The sequence below is a fragment of the Chlamydomonas reinhardtii genome, chromosome 1 (genome assembly GCF_000002595.2).
Source record: "Chlamydomonas reinhardtii strain CC-503 cw92 mt+ chromosome 1, whole genome shotgun sequence".
Classification (NCBI taxonomy): Eukaryota; Viridiplantae; Chlorophyta; class Chlorophyceae; order Chlamydomonadales; family Chlamydomonadaceae; genus Chlamydomonas; species Chlamydomonas reinhardtii.
Window position 1 is genome coordinate 2,907,310 of NC_057004.1, and position 10,837 is coordinate 2,918,146.

The following is a 10,837-nucleotide window of genomic DNA, read 5'->3' on the forward strand; positions in this document are numbered from 1 at the left end:
AGTGCGGCGCGTCAGTCTGCCTACCTACGATCGAGCTGCATCAGAGCTCACACGCGGCTGCGGCTGACCGGCGCGGCGGGGGGCGGCGCCGCGCTGTGGGGTGAAAGGAGCGAGGCACAGAAACTCAAGGGAAACTCAGTCAAAACTCGGAGGAAACTCGGAGGAAACTCGGCTGAAACTCCGAAGTCGAACAATGGAGGCTGTTCTTAGTCTTTTTGCTCATGTGAGTCATTAGCGACTAGCGTCAGTTCTTCATCGCCTTGCGAAGCGCGCGGTAAGCGTCGGAGCTCAGGTCCTCTTGCAGCTGAGCCGCGGGCAGCCATTCAGCCTTGGGAAATCTTGAAGTCTCACCAAAAAATGCAGCTTGCCCTTTACAAGTTTGCTGTCCTCGAAGCGCGACACTTCGAAGTGTGTTTCGCCACGTACGTGCTCGCGCCTGCCCAAGGGCTGCCACGCTTGCCCGCAGGCTTGTTTGCAGGCGCAGCTGGTGGTGCCTCTTGAGCTTCAATAGCGCGTGTAGCCTGCTGCTGAGTTGTGGCAAGAGCACGCACAACACGCCGCACCTGGCGCTGCTCCTGTGCTGCCTCTGCCTGGCGCTTCACCCCGCCTGCTACCCTGCAGTCACTTCATTAACGAACAGCATTTCCGATGGGCTATGCAGGCGTCGCTTGCCCTCCACAGCGAAACTATAGCCCTTCTGCCGAGTCACGTTGTAAAAATGTCCTGTGAATAGGTGGCTATCTCCTTGTCGAACAGCCCCATGCCCTCCAACCCCTACCGCTACGCAGTACCCCGGCTTGCCCCCTCCCCCTGTCGCATTGCGCACCATTGCAGGCCACGCATGACGGGAACTTAACCCCCGATCCCAGCATTTCATCGGCTATGGTCACGTTCCCAACGTCCAGTTCCGCGCAGTCGCAGTTGTGCGAACGGGATGGGAGGGAGATGCGGGGCTGGTATCAGGGGAGGGATTTGCGCGGGGAGGCGCCGGTGAACACAGTTGCATTTGCGGAAGGCGAGAGAGCGCGGGCGGGGCGGGGGCGAGTCGGGGGCAGGGGGCCCGAGACACGATTTCGACAAATCGTCACCACGATAGTATGCACCGTTGATATCACAAAACTCAGCGCTGCTTATGCATTGCGATGAAGCACATTGCCTTTCTGCTACCGCCGATCAGAGAGATCGCATGCGCTTTGCTGTTTGCGCTCGCACATATCCAAGTCTATATGTTTGCCTTGAAGAATATCGTCTACCGCAATTCCCGGAAATGCAAAGCCAATCGCGCTATCGAGCGCCGGGATCCTCCAACGCCTCTGATCTCTTCGCCTCTAGTCTTACGCCTTCCTTGTGTTTTTGCAAAGTTATGCGTTGCTACGGACACATTGAAAGGCGTATTATTTGCACAAGAACTCTAGTTAGCGAATAGAGGTTACATGTGGGATGACAGCCGCGGGCAAGCCAGGGCTTCATAAACGCACGAGACACGTACGCACACTCGAGGAGAGAACCTCGAATGACCCCCATGCTCCTCGCCTCACTACAGGAGGGGAGGAACCCCGAGCAAGGCTCACCGCAAACGCTAGCGCTGCTCACCTAAGCCGCGGGTCGGCGTCAGACTGACTGCCACTTTGCAAAGTGCAACTCCTACCCCAAAACACCAGCACCAACAGGGCAGGGCCCTCACACTGTTGGGTGCAGCCCGAAGCTGCATCCTGTAGACGGCCTAGGGCCGTGCAAGTTCGCTGAACCACGAGGATCAGCCGGTCCGACCCACCAGACAGCACAAGCCACAGCGCCCGCAACCTAGCGCAGGCGGTGCAGGCACGCCCACCGCCCAACCAAGTCCACACAGCCTCGCAACACCCTAGCACAGCAGACAGCGCCAGCCAGCCTTCGCGTAGTCGGCCTGCGCCAGCCAGCCTTCGCTGGACTGCCTTCGCCAGACTGCATTCGCCAAGCAGGTCTCTCCACTGGCCACACCACGAGGTGTGTAGATGCGCCCACAGCTCCAGCCGCCGCCGCCCGGAAGACGCCGGTCCTGGCTCCCGCCGCAGCGTGCCCCTGTTCACGCGCGGCGAGCCCGGCGCCACGTCAGGCCGCAGCAGCAGCCCACAGCAAGAGTCGCCAGCAGCTCCAATCGGCCCTCCGTTACCGAAAGAGCCGCTCAGCGCCACGCCACTGCGAGCCCGGCAGCAGCGAGCGCCCCGCCAGAAGCATCGCGAAGCCATGAAGACGAGGTCGACCGGCGAGCAGGCGCGCCACCAACGCTAGGTCGCGAAGGCTCCACGGTGTGAAGTCATGATGTTCGGCAAAGATTGCCAGAGCGGGGGCCGCTCGGCAGGACGGCGACGATGATGTCGTCGACTGAGTGGCGCGCCGCAGCCAGAGCAGTACTGACGCACTACAGCTGACCTAAGCAACGCCAGGGACGCCACGAAGGCGCCACAGGGGATTGGCGCGGCCACGAAGGCCGGCCAGGAACTACGACCGACAAGGAGGGTCAGGGCGCCGAGGCGCCCTAACGCAACCAAGCGGAGTAGAACACGTATTTAGCCACTCATCTAGTTAGCCCAGCTATCTACATATGGGGTCGAAAGTGTGGCGCAATTCTGTGCGTCGTCGCGCACAGCGCGATTCAGGCGGAGTTGATTAGCATTAACGACTGATCACAGCTTCATGTATGCCTGATCTTATTTCCAGGGCGCGAGAGCGAGTGCAGCGCATGAACGAAGCCGATAACCGCGCTTCCTTCGCCGGCGCGAAAATGCGCGTAGCAATAAGTTACGTTGCAAGTTACTACCGACACAGATAAGCGCATTAGAAAGGGCATTCGCGAGGAAATGGGAAGGCGCGCTCGCCGATCGGCTAAGACGAAAGCAATTGCAAGCGCACGAGGATCTGTATTCCATGATAGAATCGGTGCGCAAAGCCATGCTCAATTGCGAATGCCATGAACTTTGAGCGACCTTTTCGCGAAGTGGCAGCTCGGCGACGCCCCGCCCCCCTCATCCGTCCTCAGCCCCCCGTCCCCTCGCTCCTCACGACCCCCCGCCCCCTCGCTCCTCACGACCCTGCGGGCGGAGGGACACCCTCCCCCCTGCACCTTCTCCCTCGGCAGCCCACCACCCCTCTCTTTAGCTGATAGAGGTTACATGTGGGACGACAGCCGTGGACTAGCCAGGGCCCCAAAAACGTACGAGACACGCACGCTCACCCGAGGAGAGATCCCCGAATGACCCCCATGCTCCTCGCCTCCGGAGAGGGGAGGAACCCCAGGCCCGGCTCACCGCAAACGCTAGCGTTGCTCACCTAAGCCGTGGGTCGGCGTCATAAGACTACCTCTTATTGCGAGTCCCTAAGCTGACAAGCTAGGGTGAGGCCGGTGGCGAGTCCGCTGTTGGCCCTACCAAGATAACCCCTCCAACATCATCTGACGCTAGGAATGGGTGCTGGTTCGGGACAAGGTCCCAGCGGCGCGGAGGCCGACGCAGACTCACAAACGCAGCTAGCCGTGACCAGAAGTCCGCAATCACCTCCACACCTATCCTTCGCACAACAGCAACCTCCGCAGTCCGGTCTGCAGCATCACGGCAAGCGTAAAGGCGCTGTCGGCCGTATTCCAGGGCCGCCACAGCAGCCAAGCACACGATGTCCCACACCGCCTGCGATAGCCCTGGTGGCGCCTGTACTAACCACAACTGGTTCCGTGTGATGTCCACATTCGCATGCTCCCGCATCACATCACGCAGAGCCTCCGCCACCACACAGTCCCAGAAGTGATGAACCCTAGCCCCAGCAGTCATCTGAGTCCCACACGGGCATTTCTCCACGCGTCCATCTGCGGCCCACGCCGCAAGCATCCCAAAGCCCGTGAACCCATTGACTGCCAGACGCCAGAGCGGTTCCTTGTGTCGCGGCTCCCACACCAAAGCCCACAGCCGCGCCAGGGCCGCCCGCAGCGCATGAATCGCTTCCGCTGGCGGCGCGGCGCCGCTGTAGGCCTCTTGGATGAAGGCCAAGTGACGCACGCGGAGTGCGTCGTACGCAGGCGCAAGTTGAAGCTGGGTTGCCTGCTTCACCGTAAGGGTCAGCAAGGGCACGTCAGCCGCGCCATGCCGCCACCCCAGGCTCTGCGCAAGCAGCAGCCATACCTGGGGGGCAGGAGGCGCGGAGGCCGCGCCGCCAGGCGCATGCAATGTGGCCGACGCCGCCACCCTCCACGCCGCCGGTACACGGGCCAGCAGCGCGGAGAATTGGGCAGCAGCATCCGGGCCGGACTGCAGCTCCGGCGGCACGCGCGCCATATCCGCAATGCGCAGGATGGGGCGCAGGACGGACCGCTTGTACTGCATAGTGCAGCGACGCGCGAGGCGCGGCCCCAGCGCACCAGTCGGCTTGGAAGCCACCAGCTGGCGCACCGCGGCCAGCGCCTCCCAGCACCGCACTGCCGTGCCGAGCGTGAGCAGACCCGGCAGCGCCATGAGAGCCGGGAAGTCACGTTCCAAGCCACCCGCCTGAAGCCCCGCCGCACACGGCAAGACAGGATTGCCCCAGAGCGGAAGTGCAAAGCACCAGGGCCCGGGCACCAGCACAGCCGGGCGTAGGATGGTGACCGGAGGCAGGTAGCTGAGGGCACCCAGGAGGCGCACGAGGGCCGGGCAGGTTGCCGCCACCGGCTGGCCGAAGATTGCACAGCCATCGGCAGCGGGTCCGACACCGCCGGCCGCCCGCTGCATCGTCAGGACGCAGAGGGGGTGGGCGGCCGTGTGTAGCTGCTGCACCAGGGCGGTGGCGGCGGCTGTCCACGGCGGTACGTAGGTGCCGGCCGCAGAGCCGTGCATGTGCTGCAGCCAGCGCACAGCCAACACAGCGTGCCGGGCGCGCACGTGTTCCACCACCGGCAGCAGTCCAAAGCCGCCATCGCGTGGCGGCAGGGCGACGCAGTCGGAGGGGAGGCCGGGAAGTCGGGCCCGGCCAGCACCTTGCGGCGTGGCAACGATGATGCGGCGGTCCACAAACCGCACAAGCGTTTTGAGGAAGTCTGCCAAAACCGTCTGCGGCGGCAGACCCGCAAACTCCATATGGTAGAGCACACGGCTGACGGCGTAGGAGGAGGCACAGAAGCCACGGCCAAAGGCAGTTAGGGGGAGGCCGCAGAGCGTCCCCAGGGTGCCAATGGCAGGGGAGAGGGAAGGAGCCCCCTGGGCTGCAGCCGTGCCAAGTGGGAGGTCGTAGAAGACCACACCCAGCGTGCGCGAGTGCGAGACTACGCGCAAGCCATGCGCCATAGCAACTGTGTTGGGCGGGGCAGGCGCGGCTACGGCACCGCCAGCACCCGCGGCGGAGCCGCCGGCCGTCACGCCACCAGTGACCACAACACCGGCAGCTGCCCAAACCGCGCCCGCCCGAGAAGGCACCGCACCACCGGCCGCCAAGCTGCCCCCACCAGAGTGGCTGGCGCCGGGGCCGCCGCCAGCCACCGCGACACCAGCCGCCGCGCCGCCGGCAGCCATGCCGCCGGCCGCTGCCACACTGGTCGCCGCCACGCCGTGAGCTGCCATGTTACCAGCCGCTGCGCCGCCAGCCGCCAAGCCAGCAGCGACAGCGCGGGCGGGAGCAGGAGTGGCGCGGCGCCGTGCACCGATGGGCAGAAGCTCCACTTTGTCGAGGTTAAGGCGCTGCCCAGAGGCGGCGCGGAAGGTCTCCATAGCTGCCAGGAAACCAGGCACGCTGGCCATCCGACGCAGGAACGGCGCAGCGTCGTCCGCATAGGCAGTAGCGACGAGGCGGATATCCGCCCAGGAGACACCAAAGCCCGCGCGGTCGAGGTAGGCGAAGAGGGCCTGGGCCGGCGCCAAGTACAAAGGAGGCGCCAGCGGGCACCCCTGCCGTACGCCCGCAATGATGAGGACGAAGGCCGACAGGTAGCCGTTAGCCAGGGCGGCAGAGCGCGTGCCCGTAAGCAGCAGCTTGACCCAGGCCAGGAAGCCACTGCCAACGCCCATGACTGCCAAGCACCGGTACAGGAAGTTGCGGTCCAGGGTGTCGTAGGCTTTGTAGAAGTCCAGGAAGGCCACAACGCCGCGGTCAGCGTCAGCGGTGCTGCCCGCAGCGCCCCCGCCCCCGCCACCGCCGCCAGGGCCACCGCCTTCGGCCACCCGCATGAGCTCCGGCAGAAGCTGCAGCAGTAGGACGTTGTCGGCGATGCGGCGCCCGGGCAGGAAGGCTGTCTGGGCGGGGTGGATGACGTTGCTGAAGACGGGGATGAGCCGCCTGGCGAGGACACGGGCCAGCGTGCGGTAGTCCGTGCCGAGCAGCGTAATGGGCCGATACGACGAAGGCTGCAGGGGGTCCCCGGGCTTGCTGAAGCATGTAATGACGCCATCGAGGAAGCCGCGTGGAGGAGCACCAGCAGCGAGGGAGGCCGTGAACACACGCGCAAGCACGCGTGCCGTGGGGCCCCCCAGTTCCCGGTACAACTCAGCCGGGATGCCGTCGCGGCCCGGGGTGCTGCCAGCCGGCGCCGCCGCCAGGGCAGCCTCCACCTCAGCTGAACTCACTGTGTCGGCGCCAAGCCGCACAGCGTCCTCGTCAGTGCAGCGCCGCCCAAATGCTGCAAGGGCCGCAAGTACGCGGTCACAGGCGTCCGGGTCCGTAGCCACCGCAGCACTGATGCGCCGCCAGTAGTCGACAATATGTGTGGGGATTTCGGGAAGGGAGTCACACACACTGCCGTCCGGGCGCCGGATTGCCGCAATGCGCGCGGCGCCGCCAGGGGGCCGCACAAGCCGCGTGATCGCAGGCGAAGCCGTCTCGCGGGTGCGCAGCCACTGGAGGCGGGCGGCACGAGCGTGCCGAGCGACCGCGCGCTGCGCCGCTGCGGCAGCCGCGGAGCGCGCGGCGACGGCCGCAGCAGCAGCCTGAGCAGCATCGGGGCCTCCAGCCTCTACCACCGCTAGGGCGGCCGCCTCAGCAGCACGGGCCGCCGCCTCCTCCGCTGTCTCCTCAAGGATGCGGCCACGGGCGATGCGGTTAAGGCGGCCAACCGTGCGCACCAGGTCGCGCTTGTAGGCCACAAACCACCGCAGCAGCGGCACCGGCGCCTCGGGGGCGGCGGCACAGGCGCCGCGGTTCCAGTCGAGCAGCGAGCGGCGCAGGTCGGGGAACGCGAGGTAGGCATCACTGAGCCGCCGCAAGCCAGGGCCAGGAGAGACGGCACCGTCGACTGGGGCAAGGGTGGCCACAACCAGGCGATGATCGGACGGTCGGCCAGGCACATGGGCGCACGCACGCAGCGACGACAGCAGCTCCGGAGAGAGCATGATGCGGTCAATGCGAGAGGCACCCATATGGTTGATGAAGGTGAAGGACCGGCGGGTAGGGTGCAGGTGGCGGAAGGAGTCCACAGGGGAGGCGCAGGTGGAGGCGAAGAGGGAGGTCGTGCCGGGGTCCAGGAGGCGGCCGCCGCGATGGAGGGTGTCAATGGCGGCGTTGCATACGAAGTTGTAGTCACCAGCCCACACCTTGAGGCCAGGCAGCGTGGCCGCCGGCGCAAGGTGGTCGGCAATGAAGCGGCGCTGGGCCGCTGGGTCGCCCGAGGGAAGGTAGACAGAGGCAAGCATTAGGGAGTGGCCGCCCCAAGCGAGAGGGAGGAGGAGAAGGCGGCTGGCGGCGGCCGGGTCGAGGGCGGGAGGCGTTGCCGGGGTCACCACGCCACGGGAGATGAGGGAGGCACGGATGAGGATGGCGACGCCACCGGTACGTGACGAGTCGGCAGGGCCCCACCATGCATGCCAGCCACCCAGCCGGAGCTGCTGTGAGGCGAGACGCAGTTTAACCTGCGCCTCCGATATCACGTCGACCGTTGTGTGTGTCTCCTGTAGACACACGATGTCCAAGCGCTGCTGCGCCCAGCACCGCAATAGGGCCGCCAGGCGGACAGGCGTGTCACTCCCGCCACCCAGCAGCCCCCGCACGTTGTGCGAACCAACACGCAAGGGCGCGAGCAGGGCCTGGGCGCCACGCCTGCTGTGGCGTGGCATTTAGGAATCGGCCGAGTCGGCGTCACCAGCGCCACCAGGCGCCAGGACGCTGTACCGGTTGTGGAGCAGGGTGGGCGGCGGCGCCCGGCGGCGCGGCGGCGGTCCCTCAGGCACCTGGGCTTGCTCTGGCAGAGCCTGACGCTTGGCCGGCTCCGCCCCTGGCGAGGCACTGCGCTGGCGGCGACGGCTGGGCACCACGCTCCACCCGCCGTCGCCGGCACCGTCGCCCGGGCGCGGCGCAGTGCTGCTGGTACGCCCATCCCCGGTCAGGGTGCTGCCGTCACCGGCTGGGACGCGGCCGGCCCGTCGGCGGAAGACGCGACCGCTGCGGGTGCGGTGGTCCACGCGCTCCCCAGAGTTATCCGCAGAGGCGTCCCTGTGGCTACCACCCAACTTGCCAGAAGCCCCGCCATTCGTGCCACGCGAGGCGCTGCTGCTGCGGCGGCTGCGGGCGTGGCTGCGGGTGTGCGTGTGGCTGCGGCCCGGGCTGCGGCTGCGGCTGCGGCCGCGGCTGCGGCTGGCGCCGCGGCTGGTGATGCTGCGGCCCCGGCTGTTGCTGCGGTCGCGGCGAGTGCGGCTGTGGCTGCGACTGCCGCTGTGCTGGCGGCGGGAGCTAGCGCCGCGGCCGCCGCCGCCACGAGGGGTGCCGGACGGCGCAGCACCGCTGCCCTGGACGGCGCTGGGGCCATCCGCACGCGCGGCCGTAGCCGCAGCCGGGGCCGCGGCGGCCGGGCGTCGGTGCTGGCCACGGCGCCGCGTCGCTCCGCCAGTACCGGAGGCACCGGCAGCACCCGCACTGCGTCGCAGCCGGACGCCGATGGTGGGGCGCAGAGGGCGCTTGCGGCCCTGCCGCGTGCTGCCGGCGGCGGGGGCGCCGGCGGCGCCTGCGCGGCCCTGCGCCGCTCCATCGGCAGCGGACGCGCCAGCAGCACTCTTGCGGCCCTGCTGCGCGCCGCGGGCAGCGTGGCCACCCGCAGGACCCATGCGGCCCCGCGCCGTGCCGCCGGTAGCGGAGGTGCCAGCAGCGTCCACGGGGGCTGGCGTCGCGCGGCCGGCAGCAGGAGCACCGGCGGCGCCCCTGCGGCCCTGCGCCGCGCCGCCGGCGGCGGCACGGCCGCGAGGAGTGCCCCCGCGGTCCCCCGCCGAGCCGCCAGCTGCAGCGCCGCCGACAGCGCCCCCGCGGCCCTGCGCCGCCGAGTCACCGGCAGCAGCAGCACCGGCGGCGCCCCTGTGACCCTGCGCCGCGCCAGCGGCAGCAGAGCCGCCAGTCGTGCCACCGCGGCCCTGTGCCTCGCTGCTGGCAGCAGCGGCGCCGGTGGCATCCCCGCGGCCCCACGCCGCGCCGCCGGCAGCGGCGGCGCCGGTGGCGCCCGGCGCCGCGCCGCCAGGGGCCGCGGCACCACCGGCAGCGGCGCATGGGCCGCCCGGCTGCTGGCCACCCTGCCGACGGGACATGCGGCGCACATCAAGGGTGTACGTTTCTCCACCAGCTTCCAGGTTAGCCTGGTACCGGCCCAGCTCGAAGGCGGCACCGTGCGGCAGCGTCACTGCGAACAGTCCAGCCTTGCACAGTCCGACGGCTGTCAGGCGCAAGCTGCCGGCGCGCTGCACCTGCAGGGGGGCGGTTCCCCACAGCTCGCACAAAAGGGTGCGGACAGCGTCTTCAGTAAGCCACGGAGAGCTGACGGACACCAGGAGGCGCGTAGGCGCGGGCACGGCCGGTTTGCCGTCCACCCACGCGCGCCACCGCACCGGGTGCGGGTGCCCGATGTCCCGGCCGTAGGAGGTACCCGCCGGGACCGTGAAGCTGCTGTCCTCGTCCAGCAGCGTGACTAGATCAGGAATCGCCGATTTAGGGATCAGGACCGCGTACTCGAGCCGAGTCGTGGCATCGCGAACCTTCGATGCCTCGTCATCTAATTAGTGACGCGCATGAATGGATTAACGAGATTCCCACTGTCCCTATCTACTATCTAGCGAAACCACAGCCAAGGGAACGGGCTTGGAATAAACAGCGGGGAAAGAAGACCCTGTTGAGCTTGACTCTAGTCCGACTTTGTGAAATAACTTAAGAGGTGTAGAATAAGTGGGAGCTTCGGCGACGGTGAAATACCACTACTTTTAACGTTGTTTTACTTATTCCATTACTTGGAGGCGGGACTCTGTCCCTGCTTCTAGCTCTAAGACGGCTTTTGCACGTCGATCCAGGTGGAAGACATTGTCAGGTGGGGAGTTTGGCTGGGGCGGCACATCTGTTAAAAGATAACGCAGGTGTCCTAAGTCTCTTTAGCGAATTTGGGGGAGGGGGGTTGTCTGCAGCCCAGCTATCTACCTATGAAGTTGAAAAAATGGCGCAATTCTGTGCGCTTGCGCTACAGCGCGATTCACGTTCAACTAAGCATCACGATGGATTGCTTATAGCTTCCTCTATACGTGATCTTCTCCCCAGGGCGCGAGAGCGAATGCAGCGTATGAACGAAGTAAATAACTGTGTTTCCTCGGCGGGCGCGAGATTGCGCAGAGCGATAATGTATAGCGCAATTTACTAGCAGCGCTCACTGGCTTGTCTGATAGCGCATTCTCAAGAAAATGTGAAGGCGCTCTTGCCGATCGGCTAAGACGAAAGCTTTCGCGAAGTTCAAGAGAAGACGTATTCATTGATATCATTGGGGCGTGAAATCATGCACAGTTGCGAAGTCCTGCGAACTCGCGCGAATGTGCTGCGAACTTGCAGCTCGGCGATCCCCGCCCCGCCCCCCCTCCCCCCCCCCCGACTCCTCGGCACTGCGGGGGGA

General features: G+C 66.4%; 1 protein-coding gene across 1 annotated transcript; it reads right to left on the minus strand.

Moving 5' to 3' along the window:
• Positions 1-1,417: 1,417 nt before the first annotated feature.
• Positions 1,418-10,707, minus strand: CHLRE_01g017701v5 (uncharacterized protein). The gene is made up of 6 exons (XM_043058422.1): positions 9,942-10,707; positions 9,795-9,852; positions 8,157-9,653; positions 7,292-7,904; positions 3,498-7,225; positions 1,418-2,364 (listed from the first exon to the last, which is right to left on the minus strand). The coding sequence occupies exons 1-6, from the start codon at positions 9,956-9,958 to the stop codon at positions 2,149-2,151; spliced, it is 6,129 nt and encodes a 2,042-aa protein (XP_042928336.1). The 5' UTR covers positions 9,959-10,707; the 3' UTR covers positions 1,418-2,148.
• Between the last annotated feature and the right edge of the window lie 130 nt (positions 10,708-10,837).

Bases quoted from the DNA above. Each gene is read 5' to 3' on its own strand.
- CHLRE_01g017701v5 (XM_043058422.1), bottom strand. The intron at 7,226-7,291 runs GTGCGTGCGCCC...CCCTTGCCCCAG, and splicing joins GGAGCTGCTGTCGTCGCTGC to TCGACGGTGCCGTCTCTCCT. The intron at 2,365-3,497 runs GTGAGTCTGCGT...CGCGCCACTCAG, and splicing joins GGTCACGGCTAGCTGCGTTT to TCGACGACATCATCGTCGCC.